Consider the following 23005-nt stretch of genomic DNA (forward strand, 5'->3'; position numbering starts at 1 on the left):
CCTTATCCACTGGTCGTGTGTTGAATGAGTTTCCACCTGTTCAGAGCTTTTACTGACTAGCCTTTTCTTGTTGCCTAATGAAAGAAATTATGCTAATATTATTGTTGGTACAATCAGATGAAAAGGTTTGTGAAAAAATAGGGTCAAGTGGGAACTTTTAAATTGTAGTGTAAATTGAACAAATATGAATGTCAATAGTAATAAATTAATAAAAAATGCACTTGTCATAACAAAGATTAACACCACCATTTATTATCAGATTTTGTAATTATCGGGTAGATTATCTTTGAAATCTGTCCTTCACCAATATTGCCACAAAATATAGTATAATTAAGTAAACAAACTGACAGAATTTTACATTTTGTTTAAATGTTCACATACGAAGCCAGACCATAAAGCATAGTTGGTTTCACTTTTACTTTTTATTCTTTTTGCAGTGACCAGTTTCTTTTACAACATTAATATGATTCAGTTGATTACATATGTTAAAAGTCATTGCTTATTAAGAAACTGATTTATACTTTAAAATATGCAGAGAACTGAATAAAACATATTTACATATTTCTTTTCATTTTGTTTTCAAGGCTGCAGTGACTGATTTAATATGCAATTCAATATTTTTGTCAAAATAGATATATATATACTGTATACGCCTATCTTTAAGATATCTTTAAAAGCCACGCCTGCTGTATACAGTAATTGTAAGTTATTTGTAGCTATTTAAATGATGTTTGCTTGAATATTAAGTTTGCACTGTAAACAGTATTCACATGATAATAGTTTTACAGCAAAGCGCACTGAGCACCGCACATGAAGTTCTAATGTAGGCATATTTCCAGATTTTACATATTACATACTTTTTGAAATTGTAAACACTCTATTAGCTAAACAACACTCTATGTGGTATGTTAATAATTGTCAGCGCTGCGTGATAGCATTACAATTTATCTGGCTTATGTGTATATGGTTATAGAAGAGAACACTGAAACATACATTCGAAAGCATACAATCAACTAATTTAATTTACAGCCATGTGTCATGTTCATTTTCCTCCATTCTCATCGGTTGAGGAATCCATGTGTCTTATAGATATTTCAGAGCTTGTTACTCTGACCTCTTCAGTTGTGGCTATGCTGTCAAAAAACCTCATTTTCTCAGTGTGTACTGTGTCTCTCAGCCTACGAATGGAAGAAGCAGTCTCATCAGAAATAGGTTCTGCAGCGTCTCCTTCAAGTACACGTGTTGTATGTGTCACAAGTATCGTCTCCTTTCCATCGCCTAATGTCTCTTTCACAACATGCCTTTCGACCAAAGTGTGTGTTGCACTTTGCACTCTTGTTTCCTCCACTGTCAACACTGAGTCTGATCTTTGCGTTACTTCTAAAGGCGAGGTGTGAATTCCACGTGCTTCTAGGTTAGTGAGGATTGAAGCTTGGTGTGTTTCTGATATAGCCTGTATGTTGGATGTGATGACATGAATTTCCCCTGACATCTGTTTAAAAGTGTCCACTGAGGGCGAGGACGCATCAGATGAGAATGGGATATTTACTTTCTCTGGCTGGTGAGGCTCCATCGAGATCAGTTCACATCTGGCTGTGGATGTCACGACATCACTTTGTACCTTTGTGTCTTTGACCCCAACAGTGGCAGTGGATTCACCATATTTCACTTTCACTTTTGTAGGGAAGGTCTGTGACGGGGCAATCTGCTCAGTGGTTAAAGTGGAACTTATATCTGCAAAAGCTTCAGATGACCTCAGTGACAATGTCGGGCTAATGTTCTCCTCCACAATCTCACTCATGGGGCTCTTCTCAGGCTCCTTGTTTGATTCTTTTTCAACATCATCATTTATCTGACTCTTCTTAACCGCTTCACTTGGCTGAATTATTTCTTTCTCTGTGATTTTTGTTGTTTTGGTTGGAGAAGAAAATTTGGGAAATTTGAACCAGCCTCCCTTCTCGGTTTTTGTGTGTTCTTTGTCACCCTCTTCTTTCTGGTCTGCTGGAGGCTCGATGTGCTTTTCACTTTCTTCAAACCTAGCATCCGCTAACTTATCGCTTTCATCTGAGGACTGGCTGAATCCTAATTTTGGAAATTTGAATTTAAACCTCGATTTGTCTTGAGCTTCCCTATTCTTATGTTCTGGTGATTCCTCAGCTTTGTCTCCAGACTCTGACTCTTTCTTTCCTGATGGTTTGTCCTTCTTTGCTTCCATTTCCTCTAGTGTTGGAACATTAAATTCAACTTCAAAACCCTTGAAAACATCCCCAATGGCAGGCATTGTAAATTTAGGTGATTTATCAGGCCCCTGCAAATCATCTACTTTAATCTTTTCGTCTTCTTCTTTCATTTCTGGAGCACTGGCTTTTATGGTTGCATCATCTTCATCCTGAGATTTTGTTCTTGAAATGTTAATCTTTGGCATTTTAATGCTAGGAAGTTTGAATTTGCTTGGTGAGCCTTTGTTGCCATCCGTTTTTTTGACAACAGCCTCTGGAGCCTGTTCAGTTGTTTCTTTAATTTCACCCTCTATGTGTGTATCTTTAGAAACATGTATAGGCTTATCTTCAACATTTAGGTCAGTTTTAATATCTGGTGAATCTACCTCTGTCACTTCAGCTTTTATGTCAGAAGATTTATGAGCTGAAATTCCAAATCTAGGCATTTTAAAACTAGGAAATTTGAATTTACTTGGCGAACCTGAAGTAGCTTTTTCATCTTTCAGTTCTGTCTCTTCTGGTTTTTGAATGCTGACACTTCCCTCTGGTAGAGCTGTATCTACTCTTGGAACACTTACATCCTCTGCTGGGATCTTAATTTCAGGTTCAATGATCCCAGTTTCAGGTGCTCCTGTCTTAACCTCAAATTTTGGAAGTTTAAATTTATTTTCCTGCCCCTCTTGAGTTCCTTTTGCTTCTACATTTGTTTCAACAGATTTTGTCTCAATTACTGCAGTTTTGACTTTAATGTCATCTAAAGGATCCATCTTTGGTGTCTCTACCTCTATATCAACTGAACTAACTTTAGTATCCAGTATGTCAGCATCCGCCTTTGGTGTACTGGCAGTGACCTTTGGAATGGAAATCCCAAATTTGGGTAGTTTTATTGTTGGGAGTTTGAATTTTGTTGGGGAGCCAAATTTTGCACTTGTCGTGTCAGTTTCAACCTCTGGTGACTTAATGTCTTTCTCACTGTCTCCTGTTTTTGCTTCAGTCATAATTTCACTGTCTGGACCTTTAATTTTAGGGAGAGTAATCCCAAATTTTGGAAATTTAAATTTTCCCTCATGTTGCTCTTCATCAACATCTTTACCCTTAATGTTCACCTCAATGGATATATCCTCGGCATTTACTGTTGGGCCTTTTATGTCTACAGATGGTGCTTCGGCCGATTTGTTAATGTTCTCATCAGGAAGGCTAACCTCAGCCTCTTTAATGTCCACATTTGTTGTAGGACTATCTACTTTGCCCTTTGATGCTTTGATTCCAAATTTTGGGAAATGAATTGTTGGAAGTTTAAATCTGGTTGGAGATGTAATATCTGCAGATTGATGTGAAACATCAGCAATTTCCATTGATATGCCTGTGTCAACCTTGGGCAGACTCACGTCGACTTCAGGAGCCTTAAGCTCTTGTTTTGATCCAATTTTGGGAAGATTAATCTTGAGCCCTTTAGAATCCATTTCAACTCTGTCTACTTTCTTCTCAAATGTTACATCCTTAATTTCACAAATGGGCTGTTGGACCTCTTTTTCTTTACCTTCCATCTCTGTCTCCTTTACTTTCTGCATGCCAATTCCAAATTTTGGTAGCTTGAATTTGCCTCCCAGCCCATCAATGTCAGTCTCTTTGGTTTTAATGTCCACTTTAGCAGAGGACCCCTTAATGACCATACTTGTTTTAATTTCAATCTCTCCTGTTTCTGGAAAACTGATTTCAGGTTCTTTGATATCAAGATCTGCTGTTGGAATATCAGCTCCTGCCTTTGGATATTTCATTCCAATCTTTGGAAAGCTTATTAAGGGCATCTTAAATTTCGTCTGGGAAACATCTATTGCGTCTTGTTCATTCAAAGCACCTGGGAAGGTAATATCTGCACCTTGGTCCTCAACGGTTATGTTGCCCTCTACCATAGACATTTCAGTTTTTAATTGACTGACATCCGTTTCTTGGCCTTTAATATCTGGCTTTGAAAAACCCAGTTTTGGAAGTGAAAAGCTAGATTTTTTCACTTTCACATCCAGGTCTTTTGAGTCGACCACATGTATGTCTGCTTTCCCTTTAATGGATATATCTTGAATGTCAGCATCAATTGAAGGTGGTATTATTCTCCCTTCTGCTAGATGAATATTGGTTTCATTTATTGTGGCAGACACATCAATCTCTTTTGCTCGTATATCTGTGTCTATTGTTGGTATTTGGGCTGACACTTTGATTTCTGGTTCAGGAACACTCATTTCTGATGATAAATTTACAGTGCCTTTTGAAGTTTTGAGTCCAAAGTTTGGGAGGTTAACTGTTGGCAGTTTAAATTTGGTTGGGGAACCAGCAATTGTGAGATCCTTCTGTTCAGCCTCTTTCCCTACCTCTGGAAGTGTCATTTCTGCTGTGTGATCAGGTAAATCCACAGTGCTTTCAGGTATGGATGCATCAATCTTTTGTACACTGGCATCAAGTTCTGGAGTTGGAATGTTTGGTTTAGAAAACCCAAGTTTGGGGAATGAAAAGCTTGGTCTCTTCACTTTTACTTCCAGTCCTTTGGAGTCAGCTGCAGGCATGTCTGCAATCGTTTTAGTGTTATCATCTTGAATTTCAATATGGGATGGATGCACTTCTAATGTTACCTCTGGTTGAGAACTCTCCCATTTTGTGTTTGTTTCCTCTATTTCTGAATTTACTTTAATATCTAATGCTGCTTTTTGTGATTTAACTCCAAATTTTGGGAAACTAATTGAAGGGAGTTTGAACTTTGTAGGAGATCCAAAAATTGTTGAGCCCTTTTGGTCAGACTCCACCTTTGACCCCTTAATGTCTACTTTTGTTTCCGTTCCATTCACACCACCTTCTGATATAGAGATATCAGGTTTTTGAACACTTACATCAACCTCAGGTGTTTCCTGTACTTTGATATTTCCTTCAGCTATGTCCCCTGTCTTTGATGTACCTAAATCAAGCCCTTTTATTTTGGGAAGGACAATACCAAACTTTGGCATCTTGATCTTACCCCCTTCAAGTTCAGTATCTTCAACATTTAAGTCTGCAGTAACAGTTTGACCCTCTGTGACCAGATGAGGTTCCCTGATATCAACAGATGGTGCTTCAACCGATACATTTATTTGTGTATATGGACAGCTTGCGTCAGGTCCTTTAACTGCGATATCAACATCTGACATGTCTTTCTCTTCCTTGGCAGCTTTTCCTCCAATCCTTGGAATGTTTATTGTTGGAAGTTTGAACTTTGTTGTGTCACTACCAATTGTTAGATCTTTAGGTTCAACCTGATCCTTTGACACTGTGATATTTATAATTTGATCTTTCATTTCTACACCACCTTCTGGTTTAGAGGTATCTGCTTGTTCAAGACTCACATAGATCTCTGGGACCTTTATGTCTGGTTTAGAAAAACCAAGTTTAGGAAGTGAAAAACCTGCTTTCTTTGTCTTCATAGTTTTTGAATCAGGTACTCCATCTTCAAACCCAGGTTTCCCAGGTTTCATCTCTAGTATAGAAATGTCAGCAGTATCAACATTTGGTTGCTCAAAACCCAAGTCTTGATTTGGCACAGTTAAGTCAATTTTTCCATCTGACATTTCTACTGAAGTGAGTACTTCAGACTCCAAAGGTTGTGCCTCCCCACCCAGATCTGTAACTTCAGGTTTTACCTTTGAAGATGAAATTCCAAATTTGGGTAGTTTTAATGTGGGAAGTTTGAATTTGAGTGGTGAACCTCCTGTGGTTTTCGTTTTTATTTCATGCTCAGGTTGATTTACATCCACTTCTTCTGTTGTCATAGGCACACCATCACTCTTTACACTAAACTCAGGAGCTTTAATGTCATGTTTAGAAAGTGCATATCCCGAGCTTTGCACTTTGGGCTTTTTCATCCTCACCCCAGTGTCCTCAGGAACATCTACTTTTCCATCAACAGAATGACTTTCCATTTCCATGTCATCTATTAGCGTACCTTCAGGTTTTTCTACAGAATCAACTGTTTTTAAAGCACCCTTTTTACTTTCTGGTCTTTTTAGCTTTGGAAATGAAATTTCAAACTTGGTCATCTTAAATCTACTCGCATGACTTTCAGGGTCCATTTCTTTGGTCTTAATTTCTGCATCCCCTGGTAGGATTTCAAATTGTACTTTTGATGGTTCTGTATATTGAGTTTCTGTGTCTTTAGAGACAGATACAGCTGCTGATGTTGCCTCTGTTTTTGACTTCTCTACATAATCAGCCTTCGCATTGGATTCCTCCACCATTCTTGAGCTTGAAATGTTAAATTTAGGGAGCGAAATTGTTGGAAGTTTGAACTTGGATGGAGAACCAGTGGTACTTTTAGTTTTCAACTGTACTTCAAGCTCTGGGTCAGGAAATGTCACCTCAATGTCTTTGATCTCAGTTTCTGGTAAAGATGTTGGTTCTTTTTGGACACTTGTGTTAACATCTGGGACCTTAGTCTCAGATTTGGAAAATCCAAATTTTGGAAACGATATTTTTAGTTTCTTTAACTTGGTCTCACTCTCTTTTTCTGGGTCTTCTGGTATGTCTGCATCTTCTGTAAATGAAGGAAACTTGACTTCAGTATCAATTATCTGGGCCTGCACATTGATACCATCTGTTAAATCTCCTATAGCTGGCTTTTCACCAGGTCCATGGTCTGCGAGACCCACCTTAACCTCTGGAGATAATGCCATTATTTCATAAGGGGCATTGTCAATCTTTTCTGTTTCTTTTATAGAGACATCAACATCAGGTTTAGATAGACTGAGAGTAATGTCTGTGTCCATTTTAGGAACAGATAGCACATCTCCAGACAGTTCAGCCTCTGGCAATTTAATTTCTTTGGTGATTCCAGGTATTTGATTGTCATGGTCAGCAGCTGTTGTCTTTGGTAATGAGACACCAATTTTTGGAAACTTAATTTTGGGAAGTTTAAATTTTGTTGGAGATCCTTCCAAAACTTTTTCAGCTTGTTCAGACTCAGCACTGGGCTCTTTTGTCTCTTTAATTGGTTCTTCATAATCTTTGATCTCTGCTGGTTTGGAGGCATCTGTTTTTGGAAGACTAAAATCAGCCTTTGAAAACCCAAATTTTGGAAGTGAAAAGCTTGGTGTCTTTATCTTTAAATCTAAGCCTTTAGAATCATCCTCAGGTTTGTCTCCTTGATATGACACATGTACCTTGTTTTTTGCTGCTTCCAAAGTAGTGTCACCCTCTATTGTTAATTTACTATTATCAATGTCTGGATCTTTTACTCCAGAAAAGCTAATACCAAATTTTGCCAGGTTAAATGTAGGCCCTTGTTCTTTAGGCTTCACATCTTCAATTTTCATGTCCACACTGTGACCTTCATAATTCGCTTCTGTGGTCAGATGGATTCCTTCTGTGGATTCCTTGATATCATCCAGTGGTGCATCATCTTTTAGTTTCATGCTTATTTGTGCTTCTGGCAGTCTTACATCAGGTTCTTCAGCATCTATGTCCACCATTGGCAAATCTTTTGCTACCTTGGATGTTTTAACTCCAAATTTTGGCAAGTTGATAGAGGGAAGTTTAAACTTGATTGTTAGATCTTTTTGTTCAGCCTCATCCTTGGAAAGAGAGACACTCTCATCCATTTTGCCTTCTGGCATGGAGAAATCACTCTGTGGTACACTGACATCAACTTCGAAAGCTTTGATGTCTGGTTTTGACAACTCAACAACTCCAACTTTTCTATTTATTTCATGGCCTGTCAGACTAACCTCCGGTTTAGAAAATAACATTTCTGGAGACAATTTCATTTCTTTTTCCTGTTCTGAATAAACAACATCTTCCTTTGGAATGCTAATACCTGTGGTTTCTTCCTTTTTCTCTGGCAGAGACAATTCAGCTTCAGGTTTGGAGACAATGAGAATAATTTCTGGACCTTTTATATCGGGCAGTGCTGTCAGTTCACCAGATCCTTTTGGTAATTTAAAATCAATAGTTGTTTCCTCTGTGCTGACATCAGGAATTTGAATATCCTCCCTATCATCGGTTGCTTTGGTAAATGAAATCCCAAATTTTGGAAGTTTAATTGCTGGGAGTCTGAATTTTGTTGGAGAATCTGTTGAATCCTGAAACTCTGCTTCCACCTCTGTGGTCTTACTTTCAACATATTTTTCTGTTACCTCAGCTCCTTCCTCTTGTAATGAGCCTTCTACTGTTGGGAGAGTTATATCAGCATCAGATACTTTGATTTCCGCTTTAGAGAATCCAAATTTAGGAAATGATATTTTCCTCTTTTTCATTTTAGACTCTGGTTCTTTTATTTCTGCTTGTGACTCCACCTCAATTTTTCCATCACCCTTGACCAGACCACTTCCCTCTTTCTTCTGTTTTGGTGATGAGATACCAAATTTGGCCAATCTTAATCCAGTCCCCTCTGGTGCATCATCTACAGCCTCAATCTGCATGTCTCTGGATACTTGGTCTTTGCTTAACTCAATACTTGCATCAGTTTCAGGCTTTGTGTCCTCCATCTTTGATTTCCCCTCCATCTTAGGGAGTTTTACTTTTGGAAGAGAAACATCTAAACTTGGAAGAGAAACATCTAAACTTGGCATTTTTAATTTACTCCATGTTTTGTCTGTTTCTGAACTTTTTCCTTTGTTGTCAGCCTTAGATGTTCCTTTCTCAGAATCTAACACAACCTCTATTATGTTGTCTTCTTGCTTTGTAATATCCTCTTTTATAATGGCTTCAGATGTTCCTTTAATAGATTTCATTCCAATTTTTGGCATTATCAGTTTTGGCAGTTTCATTTTGTGTGGAGAGGTATCCATGTCCTTACTTTTAATTTCAGCCTTATCCAAAGAAGGATCATGTGCAGCAATCTTCATTTCTGCATTATCTTGTGTTGAGGCTTTCTTAATAATAGCTATGCTAACTTCATGACATAGCATTTCATCACTCTCTGTATTATCGATTTTTGGTTTGATGGCTTCATGTTCCTGAAGAGACAGATATTTTTGCTTTGTTACATCAAGGGGCATATTTTCTTCCCTTTTTACCTCCTTTATTTCATCACTTTTAGATGAGGTGGTCTTTTTTGGCAATTCTATTCCAATTTCTGGGAAACGAATGTCAGGTTTCATTATTCCGAAACTCGGCATGGACACCTTTGCTTTCTTTGATTTACTTTCGTGTCCTTCTCTGACTGCCTTGATATTTGACTTTTCAGTTACATCTGTATCAGTGCCATCCTTTACAGCCTCATCTTGGGTGTCTGCTTCTGTGGCTACTTTGATTTTTCGCTGCTGAACTGATTGCTCAATTGCTTCCATTCCTGGTATTTCGATGTCTTCCCGCTTTGGAAGTTTGAATTTTACATCTGGGGACGTACTTATTTTATCATCCCTTGCCAACATTTTGTCAGACTTGGATTGTTGGGCTTTTGACTTGGTTTTTGATTGGTCCGTTTTGCTCTCAGTTATAATGGTTTCATCATGAAGATGCAATTCATTTTTTGGTAATATGATGATTTCTGCTTTTGTAACAATAAAGGAAGATTCCTGTTTGACTTCTTTGATTGTGTTTTCAGGCATACTGATTTCTGTGCTCGTGCTTGAAACTTTACAAGGGGATCCTTTAGGTGTCAAGCCAGTCTTCATTTCCATGATTGCGATTTCTCTTTGTACAAGAACCCCTGTAATGTCTCTCTCAGGTAATTTAAATGCAGGGAATTTTGATACTGCTTTCTTAACATCGTCAACATTAAACTCTTCAGGTTCCCCTTGAGCTTGACCTGTTTTGGAGATTTTTATTACCTTCTCAATTTTAGGTTCTTTAATTTTTGGAGGCTTAAAACCAGATTTTGATCTCTTTTTCTCCCTCCCAGGAATCTCAATGTCATCTCGTTTCAGGGCAGGGGCTTTGGTTGGGTCCCTCAGGCTTATAGTTATTGATTCTTGGTGGTTGAATTCAGAGAGATCCACCTTGGGCAATTTAAACTTAGCCTCTGATATCTTACCAAGATCACATATTATGGCATCAATATTTGCTTTTTGTGTCAACTCAGCAGTGTCTGTTTCCAAATTTGAGATTTTTATATCTTGAACATGTGGTTTTGGCTGGGATATAACAGGTGTTGGAGTGCTTGGTTTCTTTGGGTCAATGATAGTTGAGGACATCTCCTGCCCTGTTTTAATCTCAAAAGTGAAAGGGTCTGATGATGTAAACTCCAGTCTGTTGGGCTTGTTTACAAAATGACTTGATATGGCCATGTCTGCCAGTGGCCCTCTGGTTCGAATCCCATAACTTTCTGTATCAAGAATGTTTATTTCTTTCTTTACCTTGTCACTGCCAATCCTTGGGGATCTTTTTGTTAGTTCAATATCTGACACGTCATTGGAAACCTCAATATTAGGTATCTTCATGTCTGTTTCTTCTGGCCCTTGAGTCTTCTCAAAAATCTCTTGATTGATCAACTTGATATCAGAATCCACTTGATGTCCCACAGCCTCTTCTTGCAATATTATGTTGGGACTGGTCATAATGTTGTTCATTATTGATGGATCAGAAGTTCGAATCCCACTAGAGAACGATTTTAATTGGCTCTCTGTTCCTGTTTCAGATTTATCCTTTCCTTGTATGCTAATCTTTATTTCAGATCTCTCTCTTCTTTCTTCCCCAAGAGCAACTGTAATATCAGTAGTCTTTAAAGTATTGTTCAAGGTGATGAGCTCAGCTTTAAGGAGCGACTCAGTTACTGGCAATGTTGTGAATGTAAATTCATTTCTTGTTTTAATAGTCTTATCACCTTCATCCAATGTATTAGGAATCTCTACCAAATTAGTCACTGACTCTTGAAAGCTGTGCTCCTCAGCTATATTCATAATATTGTGGTTTTCCAAAACCTCAATATCATCTGTTTTTAACTCTTGTTCATTTTCTGAGGTCTCTTCAACGGACTTGCTCCTGCGACCTGTCATCATCTTCTTGAGCTTCATTTTGTTCATACTTTTCTTGTCTTTTTCATCTGGAGATTTTAACGGAGACTTGAGAGGAGACTCTGTGTCACTTGTTGTTGGGCTTATCTCTAATTTTCTCTGTTCTTCAGCTTCGGATGTGCTGTGAGATCTCTTGAATTTCGCCCTGCGTCCCTTGGTAAGGGAGGGGAATTTTGGCCAGGAGATACGATCATGCTGCTTTTTGGTCTTTCTTCGACCTCTCATCTCAGGTCCTGTACCTTCATCTCCTATAGCCTCCTCACCCTGTGAATCATTAATGAAAGAGAGATCAGGTGAGTTCTGGGACACTTATTGATTTTCCGTTATGAAAATAAAGGACAATGTTGTAATTACAATGGCTACATCTGGTCTCATTGTCTCAGCATCTTCTTGGGTTCTTGTTGGAACTGGTTTGCGTTTCAGACAAAACTCCACTCGGTATGGTTGTGCATGCTCAAGAATCTGGAGTGCATCTTCATATGACACATTATCAAAGTATACTGTAGCACTAAGTATCTGATCACCTGAAATATCAAAGGGAAGAACACAAATGAGTATGCAGGTGACACGCTGGTAGAGACCACATTTGGACTTTCTTAAGTATTTTTATCCTATTATAAGAACAATATCTCACCTTCTTTCACACTTAGATGCTTTGAGGCAGGTGACTCTGGTTTTACTTCCTTGATAAAGATGCCATTCTTTCCCCCTCCGCTTACAACCAGACCTTCAGCACAGCCTCCCTTTACTGACTTCACTATCATTTCTGACCCATCATTTTGCATGTCCTGAAATTCATAATTTCCATTATTCGCATTTTTAATCAGTAATAGTCCTTCACTGGTCATACAGTATGTAGCGTTGACTTGATGTGTTTCTGACCTCTGTTTGATTCATCTTGGCTGAGGAACGCTTATCAAAAAGTGACCCGAAACCAATCTTTTTGCCTTTTTTGGAACTCTTGGTCGGTGAGTCGTAGAAGTCAACCTCACCCTGGCAAATTGTTAGTGAATATACAACAATATAAAACCAAATTTGAATAGCACTAAACAAAGGAGTCAGTGTTGTATCATGTATATGTCACCTGTTTGACGTATTTCTCTGTGGTAGGAAATTCCTCGACGGGAGAGGAACCCTGAGGGCGAGGTCTTTCCCCCTCTAAAACTTCAGGCTCCTCACACACCTATTATATTATTTACCAATTAAAGATTAAATAAAAATTAGAGACAATAAACTTTATTACTTTATGTTGTTGCTGAATATGCTTTACATGGATGAAACTCACTAAATCATCCTCCGTGTCTTGCTCTGGAGCTTTCAGCCTGTGCCCACCACCTGTTGTGATACAAAAGGCATAATTAGCTCTTGTAAGCATTGCACTGTCATGATACTTTAACTACTTGAGGTTTATTATGTCAGCTGGTGAGAAAAAAAGCTTTTAAGGAACTTGTGAATTTGATTACATTTCTTCCAAGAGATTGCTGGCCGTCAAATCATCTTTTGTACTCGTTCATATTTTTGATTTGCATCAATTACTGATAGTGGATCTGTTTTTTAAGGCCAAATATGTGGTATCTGCAAAGATACAGGAGTCCAAGGCATTTCTGAGTGTATTTTGTGTGCATAATTTCCTGGCAGATATTCCCACAGGGTCTCAGACACTAGTCTACCTGCTTCTGTTGTTTCCTGTAAAGTGAGGCGCTCTATTGATCTGAAGGGTTTGGTTTACACTGCCAGCAATGAGATCAACATGGAAGCTTAGGTTGGATGAATCAGATGAAGGCCTAAGTGCATTGAAACAGATATGGTTGTTATTATTATCTGCAGATGTGCTAATATTGCAAAAATAGAAATAAAATTACGGTTCAATGTCACTGGAAAAGTAAATAATCACTGTAAACAGTATTTTACATTTATGGGTACATATATTTAATCATATGAATAAGTAATGTCTTTAATAGCTTGATACAAATAGCAATAATCCTAACATGGCCATTAAGAAATATAATTCTGATTTCCCAATAATAATTCTGAGTTTTATATAACATTGAAACATTGGAAATGTATATTATTATCTAAACAATGGAGTACATGAAAAATGTGATAACACTTTATTGCTGTGGTGTTTTCCCAATTTCTATGATCAATTAATGACCACATGCTGGTGTTACATTTTTTACGATTTGCAGTACATTGTAACCTTAAAGGGACAGTTCACCCAAAAATACAAATTCTGTCATCATTTACACACCCTTGTTTTGTCAAACCTGTATAGATTTCTTTGTTCTGTTGAACACAAAGAAATATATTTGGAAAAATGTCAGTTCTGGGACATCATCTACTACCATAGTAGAAAACAAAGTACTGTATATTATTTGTTCTGTTGAGCACAAAATGAGATATTTTGAAGAATTTAGGAAAACAAACAGTTCTGGGGAACTTTGACTACCATTTGATATTTCCTACTATGGTAGTCAATACTAGCCCCTTTCACACAGCAATGCTGGTAAATTACTGGTAAATACACAAATGTGCTGCTCACACAAGTAATGGAATTCTGTCAATTGACCGGCGGTAAAACAGCATTCACACAGCTGTCCCAAAATACCAGTAATATGTTGTCATCAAGCGGAAGTTTCTTTATAAATAGCTGTATTTAGGGTTTTGTTTGAAAATATGGTGGGGTGTGATTTTGTATCCGAACAAACACGTGTTGTTTATGTTTGTATCATACACTTGCTCCCCAAGTACACTGCACCGTCCCGCTCGCGCACAGTTTAGACCGTGTACGGTTACTTTGTGTATTTACAGTAATAAATATATCCTTTTCTCTGTTAATTTTATTACTTCTTTCTCTATACTTCCCAACTTTGCGTTACAACAGGAGATAGAAAACTGACCTGAACTATATGAGGGCAATGCAGAAACGCAAGAAAAAAAACTGCGGGCAGAAACAGCAATGTTCATATATACAGATACACAGAAGGCGAATGCCTTGTATTGGCGAATACATGAGAAAGTGTTTGGCACTGTTTTGAACAACTTCAGTGCAGAAATGTGAAGAGATACACAGCGCAGAGTGTGCACGTCATCTGCGTTAGACTGGCCGAAAACAGTCAGCGCGTCATGTGTTGTACGTGCTCATACCGGTAATCTGTTAATTGCAATTTTCTTGCAATTTACCAGTAAAGACTGTATGTGTAAAAGGGGCTAATGATGTTCCAGAACTGAAAATAGCTAACATTCTTCCAAAAATCTTTCTCTGTGTTCATCAGAACAAAGTAATTTATACAGGTATGAAATTACATGAGGGTGAGTAAATGATGACAGAATTTTCATTTGTTGGGTGAACAAACTAATGGCAACTTAAAAATACAAATCTGGGATATGAGATCAAGATTTAAGCTTGTGATTTATGGTACACACACAAAAAGTTAAGTTTGTGTAAATTTAACTAATCTTATTATATTATAATCGTATTAAACTCAATGGAATTGCCACAAATACCACAAATTAGTATAGAAATTTTAATTTATTGTTTTTTACAATAAACTTTTTTGATATGCAATAAACAGGGCTGGAAAGGGTGAAAGCGGGGAAATGTAGTCCAGGGTAAAATTCAAGGGTTGGATGGAGTTCAAAATGTAGAGGATTTCCATCTTTTATCTACGTATGCACCGTGAGCCGGTGCTTCCAACAACAAAACTGAAGAGAATGGTCATTAAGCGAATGAGAAACACTGTCTAATCTATAAAAACCAAACACATTTTTTTTGGTACATAAAACAAATGCGTTATTTGTTTAAAAACTGAGGATGCTGTTTTCTGAGTGAATGATTTTTATCATTCTAGGGTGGTTCTGTACACACACTCCTGACACACAGATATGTTAAAATAACATTTAAAAGTGCATTTTCTGGATTAGGGGGCTCTAAGAACAAGCTCCACCCTTTAGTACAATGATAAACTCAAACGCCTCAACATAAAACCATATAACTCTTTCTACGTCCAAACATAACCAAACATAAACACCAACAAGTTTACCTTTTTCACATCTTATTTATAAAAATGTAATTTCCCCATCCGTTCTCATGCAAAACATGCTTGGAACAAGAAACTAGATTTTACGGACAGTAATACAAACAAAAATGATTAATGTAGGCCCAACGCAGAAATCTTAAGTAAACTTTTTATTCGAATGCATTCCAAATACAAATTACTTGCAATTACGTTCAGATTACTATTTTAACAGGAATTATGTTACATCAACTCATTAAAAAAACTTTATGGCTGCAAGAAAAACTTCAGGCTACAAAACTATTTTTGTGCAACACTATGCATAACTAATTCCTTTGAAAATACTGTTTGTAACAAAGTCTTTAATAAATACTGTGAAGTGAAGTGAAATGTTAGCAATATTGTCCAAGATTTTCTTGTTACAATAAATCAATAAAAAATGTAACGGATCATGTACATTTTAACCAGGTTAATTTAGTCAAAGTATTTTTTGTTAGTACCTACCTGATGAAGGAGTTATGTAGAAAAATGTGTGTTTCACCGTGTTTCCACACTGTAATTCACCAAAACCACAGCATGCATTTACATCATAGGATAGTTAGTGCTTGCTTTAGTAGAGCCCTACCCTTTTTGTAGATCTAAGGACTAAGGTTTGACACATCCCATTTTCTGGGCCCTGGTTCTAGCTGCTGTTACCACAATTATATTGAACAAACATTTGAATGCATTGTGTACACATGCACGTATCCATGATTGAATATAATTGAAAAGTCTAGAGATTTGTGTGATTTTCTGAGCAACGTTTGTTGATTAGAATTGGTTGTATTTGTCCTTCTGTTCTGCAATGAATGTTGCCTTTGTTGTTTGTTTAGTTAAAATCTGATCTGAAGGAAAGAGACATGGCTGTAGTGTACAGGGATTTGAATGCTGATTTATAAGATTGGGATGTGTCGCTCTGTTTTATTGACACAAAGAACAGCCAAAAGATTAAATGGAGATCCCACTCTTGAAACAGGTTCAGTTTACTCAAAGCAAGCAGAACATTTTGTCAACTTCATATTAACACAGTATACAGATTGTGTGTGCGTGTGTGTGTGCGTGCATGTGTGTGTGTATTACTTTCTGTGTGTTTAAATACCTATTATTACACATACGATCAAATCAAACAAATAACCAATTTAGGAAGCAACAAACTGTGAAAGTAAATTGAATAACATAAAGAAATAATTGTGTTAAACATATGGCTAAGTGGTACTTGAATGGTCTGAGAAATCCATTGTTAGTAAATTCATAACATAGTTACTCCCTAATCAAATATTTGCTGATAGGGTGCTACTCTAAAAGTGATAAGAAGTGACCAAGCTAATCATGTTACAGTTTAATTTGTATGACCAGTATAAAAAAGCATTTAAAAGTAAAGTACAAAAAGTGTAAGCACACATAGATTCTGTTTATGATGTAGAGGAACTGCAATTTATTATTTACTATATACATGTAAATCATTTTATGTGTGTGGTTGGCATCATCGCTACTACAAGAACAATAAGCACAGGATATTATCCTAAACGAAAAGTGGTTGTTCCTTATGTGCTACAGCCTGATAGATGAATATGACTCATACAGTATTTGCCCAGTGATGTATTGGATATTGTGCAGAGGTGTGGTCACACTTCACTACATCAGACCAATTGTACACCAGTTACTGCATAGTTGCTCTGAAACCAAAGCATGAATATTTTTAAGAGCGTACACACAATAGAGACTGACAGAGTTGGACAGTATCACCCCTTTGATATTTAAATAAAAGCTCGCAAGTGTCCAAAACTGTCTGTTTCAGACTGTCACAACTTGACATTATCTGACATCAGATACATACATCTGAGTGCATGCACACATTTACACCCCAATAGTGTTGTTCATGTTTATAAAAGCTTGTTTAACCGTTTTTAGATGACCTAATAAAGATTAAGTGAGTCAAATTATTCATCCAGTAATACAAAGACGTTGTTTTTGAAGGATATTTGTAATGTACTGTAACGGACACAACAGCAAGCACAGTATGTGCAAAAGCACTGTCAAAAAGATGTAGACGGTTTGAAAGCAACAACATAAACAAACGTTATTGTGCATGCACGCGTTCGTGGTCGGAACTTAACTTCCGGTACACTTACGCAAACAATAGAGCGCCTATAGATTATTTCTGATAACAAGCAAAAGAGACCGAGAAGAACCGTTACTTGGCTAAACTTGTCTCTCCAGTATTTTAAATGTAGACTGCGATACCAGAGCTCAACAATTATATGTCAATGTGCCTTATACATCCTTACGTTTTCTTTAAAGTCACCATGAAACAGAAGTTGTGTTTGACTTCTTTTCCGTATCGTGACGTACAGTATATGCGAGTGAAAGGGCTTCTGAAATTAGAAAAAAATGCAGGGCGGGGCTTTTTTTGCTCTTCCTTTTTGTTCATTTGTTCAGTGACTGACATGGGGTCCGGAGGGCAGGGCTAAAAATGCCCGGCCATAGGGAGGCTCAGAGATGACGTATTTTTGTATGCAAAACCCGGAAGCAAGTTAGCGTTTTTGGACTTCCGGTTCCATCGCTCCAAAGTCTGTGGGTTTTTTGAATGGGTTTTTGGTAAATCGCCTGAAATAAGGTCTGTGGTAAACAAATCCTCTAAATATTTTCACATTTTATTCTATGACATAAAACACACCAATTATAACACGCTTGTGATTTTTTAAAGCCTTGTGTCCTAAAAACAGCGGTTGCTAACAAGTTGCTATTGCGACTACTTCCTTGGGCGCCGGGGATCTTAGACGTCATCACGCATATAACGTTCACAAATAATGCAATATGGGCACAAATCTCTTAAAACGTAGATGGGGATTCATTCACGGAGTAATTATTTACCAAGGAATACATTTTTAATAAAGTTTGAAAGAGTTGTCGGAGTACACCTTAAGCGCAGTCTGTTTATAGCATCGTGTTAGCTTTTTACTTCCGCCGATTGTATTTCGGCTTCAAAAGTAACAAATGTTGTGTTAATTTGTAAAGATTATCTTGATAGACAAAAAGTGTAAACATCATAAACCTTTGTTAATCACACAGCTTATTTTTTGCAATCTTCCAAAAGTATATTGGAAAAATGCATATAGGCTTTCGGTCGAGGGAACCAGCGCAGCGCTTACTCTCTGAGCCTCTCCATTGGCCACCCAGTCAGTATAGTCCTACCCCTTTTTTGTTGCTTACATCATGTGGTGAAGAGTTGCTGTTGAGAGGGGAAAGGGAGCTTAATGTTTTTGATTAAAGATTACAAGTCCAAATGAATTAAAAAATAATGGAGTGCACGGATATATCATTTATAATAAGCACTGCAACACTGTGTAAAACACTAAGAAATTTCCTCTTTGATTTCATGGTGACTTTAAATGCGACAAAACTACAGTACCCTTCAACAAATTGTTTATTTAATAAAATTAACATTCAACAAAATTCAACCGATTTTATTGTTTATTTAATAAAATTATTATACAATAAATTAATATAAATTATCATTAATATAAATTTAGTAAAATATAAATAGTTATATTGTTAACCACTACTGATAAACAAACCGTCTATAGCAAAAATCAATTCAAAGGTCAGTGACAAATTGGAAAATATCAGAATAATGACTAAACATTGCTTATTAATTACATTAACATTTTTAAATGATTCCAGGTAAAAAATAGATTATAAATGTGCTTGATATGATTTCATAGAATGCGATAACAGCAACAATTAAGTGGCAAATGTTGCATGTAATGTAATATTAGGAGTCATTCACGACAGATAAAATGTAAAGTAGATGCAAAATACGTAATACAAATTCTGGAATTTCCCAAATACTGACCCACTATGCAAGCACATAAACCCATGATTACAGGCATTAGTGCTTGTTTTCTGCCTTGTTGTGGCCACCTGGGAGGATGTGCTCCTCAGTCACACTAATATGGTGAATTAGCTGCTCAGTGAGTTACAGAGACATGAATTCTGCCCTGCACTGATAACATCATACACAAGACTCTTTCACAGTCAAGTGTATTCAAAATATAATCGAATTCCACTGACGGAGAGGTAAATAAACTCACAACAGAATTGGATTTTACCCCATATTAAGAACATGGGACCAAGTTCCCTCATGTTTCCAATCAATCAGAAACATTATTTGATACATTTGAGTGCCAGTAAGCTAATCATATCATTTTGACTTTCTGGGTTACAAAAACAATATTGACACTGGTGATCAAAACAAGTTGGTAGACAGCCTCATGGTTGGAGATTTTTGGATCGTACAGTCAATCTGGTATTTGGGACATTACATGAGAGAATAATCAGAATTTACAAGAAAAGTGTGCCAGCAATACAGGTCAGAAAAGCTTTTTATTGAAGAACGCTCCACCCACATGAAAAACACAAACACTCTCAACTTCATAGTTTATTCATTAGCAGGAGGACATTAGTGAGAGACTGAGATTAATGGCTGATTTTGAGGAATGGGCTCTAAGTGGATATAATCAATGTGTGCCTGAACTATATGGCCTTTCTCTGCTGATGCTGTAATATTTTAAGAGCTCTCTCTCCCACTCTCTCGCTCTCACTCTGTCTGTGATTTTTCACCCAGTGCTTGTATATTTGGATGAAGTTGAAATGTTGTGTTGAAAATTAGTCAACTGTGGTTATCACCTTTAAAATGTGGTAATAACATTTCAGGAATTATGGGATGGCATGTTCCTTGCATATGGTCATCTGTCAGTGTGTTCTGGCAACTATTCAAGTCTTGCAAGTTTACAAAGAATTGTGCTGGGCCCCACAGCATCCCTAGCAACATTTTGTTATTTGTTTGTTTGTTACACGCTAAACTCGTGTCTTGAAATGTACTCATTTTACTATTTATTTTATTTGTGTCATATTTTAAGCATTTATTTGGACCGTACAGATTAAGTTACAATAAAAACATACAAACATAGCACTACATGGAAAATCTGCAGAAGTTTGTGCCTAAAAAACAAGCTCACCTGGTTGAATTAAATCACGTATACCATTCTCAATTCTAGTTATTATGCTGTAATGTACAGTATTTGTTATGTTGACATGCATGAGTTGCGTTATTATAGTTTTGATTTTAGTTTTATTAATTATTGAAATTAGCTTTTAGTTTATGTGTTAATATTAGTTAAAGTTTTAGCCATTTTGGTATATGCTTTTGTCATTTTATAATTTATTGGTTTATTTTTAATGTTGCTATATTAGGTTAATTAATTTTTATTTTAGTTTTATTTTAGTTTTTGTTCATTATTATAATTTTACTGCTTTAAACTTACTTCTGTTTAGTTTTGAGGCAACATTTCAATTTTTCCTTGAGTTAAGTTTTTCCAATAATTTTTAGGTCAATATTTTGTTTGATTTCGATGAACAGGAACGTTTTCAAAGTTATGTCCAATGACTGTTTTCTCATTTAGCTCACTTTACAGTCTCTTTATGAATCCCAAAGACTTAAAGTTCACCTCAAGGCCAAAAAGAAAACTAGACCAAATAGACAACAGCTGTCATTCGCCGGAATTGAATGAGACAAGGGAACAGAACGACTTAGAGCCCAGGTCAATTCGATTTCAAAGTCTTTGTAATTGGCATAATGTGGGACATTGTTGTTTGCAATGACACAACTAAAGGAAGTACAAAAAATTAAGACAGACACATAAAATATACATGAGCCAAAGTATCTTTCCAAAGTTCAACATCACATTAATACAAAGAGTACTGTGCATCCTTAATTTAATTTATTAATAGTAATTCATTAATAGTATCGGTACTGTTTAGCGTGTTGACAAAATGTTTATATGCTCTCCTACTTGTAAGTCGCTTTGGATAAAAGCATCTGCCAAATGAATAAATGTAAATGTATGTTGAATAAATGTGTTTATTACGACAATATCCTGATGTCCTTAACTTCTTCCCTGAAATTGTAAAATGTAATATTCTTAAAGCAATCATGAAATTACACTCCATACTGTAAACGCACTCAACACTGCAGATGTCGTTAATAAAATACTGCATAACTCTGTTGACACACCCACAACATCCTAGCCACGCCTACTTTACTGCAGACACACCCAGAACACACACAGTGCAGCGTCATCTCAGCAGAGAAACGCAGTGTCAACAAGCTCAGCACCAGTCTCCCTCGAACACACACGAACACTGCCTAACTGCAAGAGTGCCAGTGCTGCTGTGTGCAGAGATAAAAATAGCAAGCACAGACCATGCAGAGTGAGAGAGAGAGAGAGAGAGAGAGAGAGAGAGAGAGAGAGAGAGAAATAAACAGGGATGCTCACCAGTGGCTGATGCATGCCAGTTGGGAAATGCCAGGTGAAAACAGTCACACATGGTGCCTGTCGTCTGCGCCTCTTTCGCAAGCTGTCAAAATTTAAGTCTGCTCACGTCCTGCCCAAATTTCACCTCTCAGCTCGGGCAGCTTCGTCTTCGCCTTCCTCCTAAAGAACCTGCTGCTGCTTTCCCGAATCTCTCCTGATGCAGCCGGAGTCCGAAAATGTGAGTCTGGGCTGGTGTACGGGATCAAAGTCACCTCTAACTTTGCCTGGGAGAGAGAGGAAGAGAGAGAGATGTCTTGCTTCATCCACACTAGTTCCCACTACTCAGGCGTCTGCACTCTCTTCCCTCGCAGAATAAACACTCGTGCAGCAGACTAAAACAATTACAGGGGGTATGGCTGACTTGGGACGGGGGCTGAAGCTGAACGACGCAAATCCCGCCTTCTTGAACATCCCATCCCACCCTCGTGATTATCTCGACCAATCACTGCGAGGACACTGTGAAGAGTCGACCAGCTGATTGGTGTTGGACACAAGAAAAACATTCCACCTTTATAGGCATGCGACAGAGATGCGTAATTGGATTTGAGAGCACACAGTACGTGTTTTCATGTGTGTGGCTGAGAAGAGGAGAGTTGAGAATGTTATCGGTCAGGTGACCGTATACTGCCAGAGGTGCAGCTAATGCGTTTAGGAGACAGCGTGTACCTGGGATGTCTCGCATTTCACAACTTTGATGGTGTTTTGTCAGACAGAGATGAGAGATGCTTATATGGGAAGATGGTTGCTAAATGAGATTTATCATCCAAGGCCTAAGAATAAAAAGTGATGTCAGACCAGACTGTGACGTCAACCTGAGACCTAGAGCCTCACACTCAAACGACATCAATATTTTATCCTTTTTATGAACCGAACAAGTAGCAGAAACTCAAATATTAAAGATGACATTGTTTGATGTTGTCCTGATGAAATCGGTTTATACACAAGACGATATTTTTATTGTTCCATAAGTGCGTTCAGATAAATGTTTATTTTTCAAAGTCTGTGAGCTGATTTCTTATCAAGTACTTACAAACTACTAAATTATTTAACCTAGGCTTTCCACGTGGATTTTATACATCTATGTTCTTATACTGTATGACAACAATTCCAATTTGTGTATACGTTTTGAGACTAAGTTAACACTGTTGAAACAAAACTGAGAAATTTAGTCATGGCAGGTTACCTATGAAATATATATTAAAAGTTAAACACATGTAAACAAATTTCTCAGTTTGAAATTCATCACAGATGTCCGTATGTCTTTATGCCTCTGCATTTCAGACAGGGAGTGGCAGGATGATACTGCATTAGCCCCTGGCTTCTGCCCAAGAAACTCCACACCGAAATCAATTTGGGTACTTGAGAAAAACAGAATGTGCCCGGCA

At 37.3% G+C, this 23005-nt stretch overlaps 1 protein-coding gene across 1 annotated transcript; it reads right to left on the minus strand.

The window, feature by feature from the left end:
• Positions 1–236: 236 nt before the first annotated feature.
• On the minus strand, positions 237–22215 carry LOC130559193 (protein AHNAK2). The gene is made up of 7 exons (XM_057342125.1): positions 21582–22215; positions 12474–12523; positions 12273–12371; positions 12071–12181; positions 11823–11976; positions 11543–11712; positions 237–11452 (listed from the first exon to the last, which is right to left on the minus strand). The coding sequence occupies exons 1-7, from the start codon at positions 21631–21633 to the stop codon at positions 1043–1045; spliced, it is 11046 nt and encodes a 3681-aa protein (XP_057198108.1). The 5' UTR covers positions 21634–22215; the 3' UTR covers positions 237–1042.
• Positions 22216–23005: the final 790 nt, after the last annotated feature.

This window comes from Triplophysa rosa, linkage group LG9, assembly GCF_024868665.1.
Source record: "Triplophysa rosa linkage group LG9, Trosa_1v2, whole genome shotgun sequence".
In the NCBI taxonomy this organism is placed as follows: Eukaryota; Metazoa; Chordata; class Actinopteri; order Cypriniformes; family Nemacheilidae; genus Triplophysa; species Triplophysa rosa.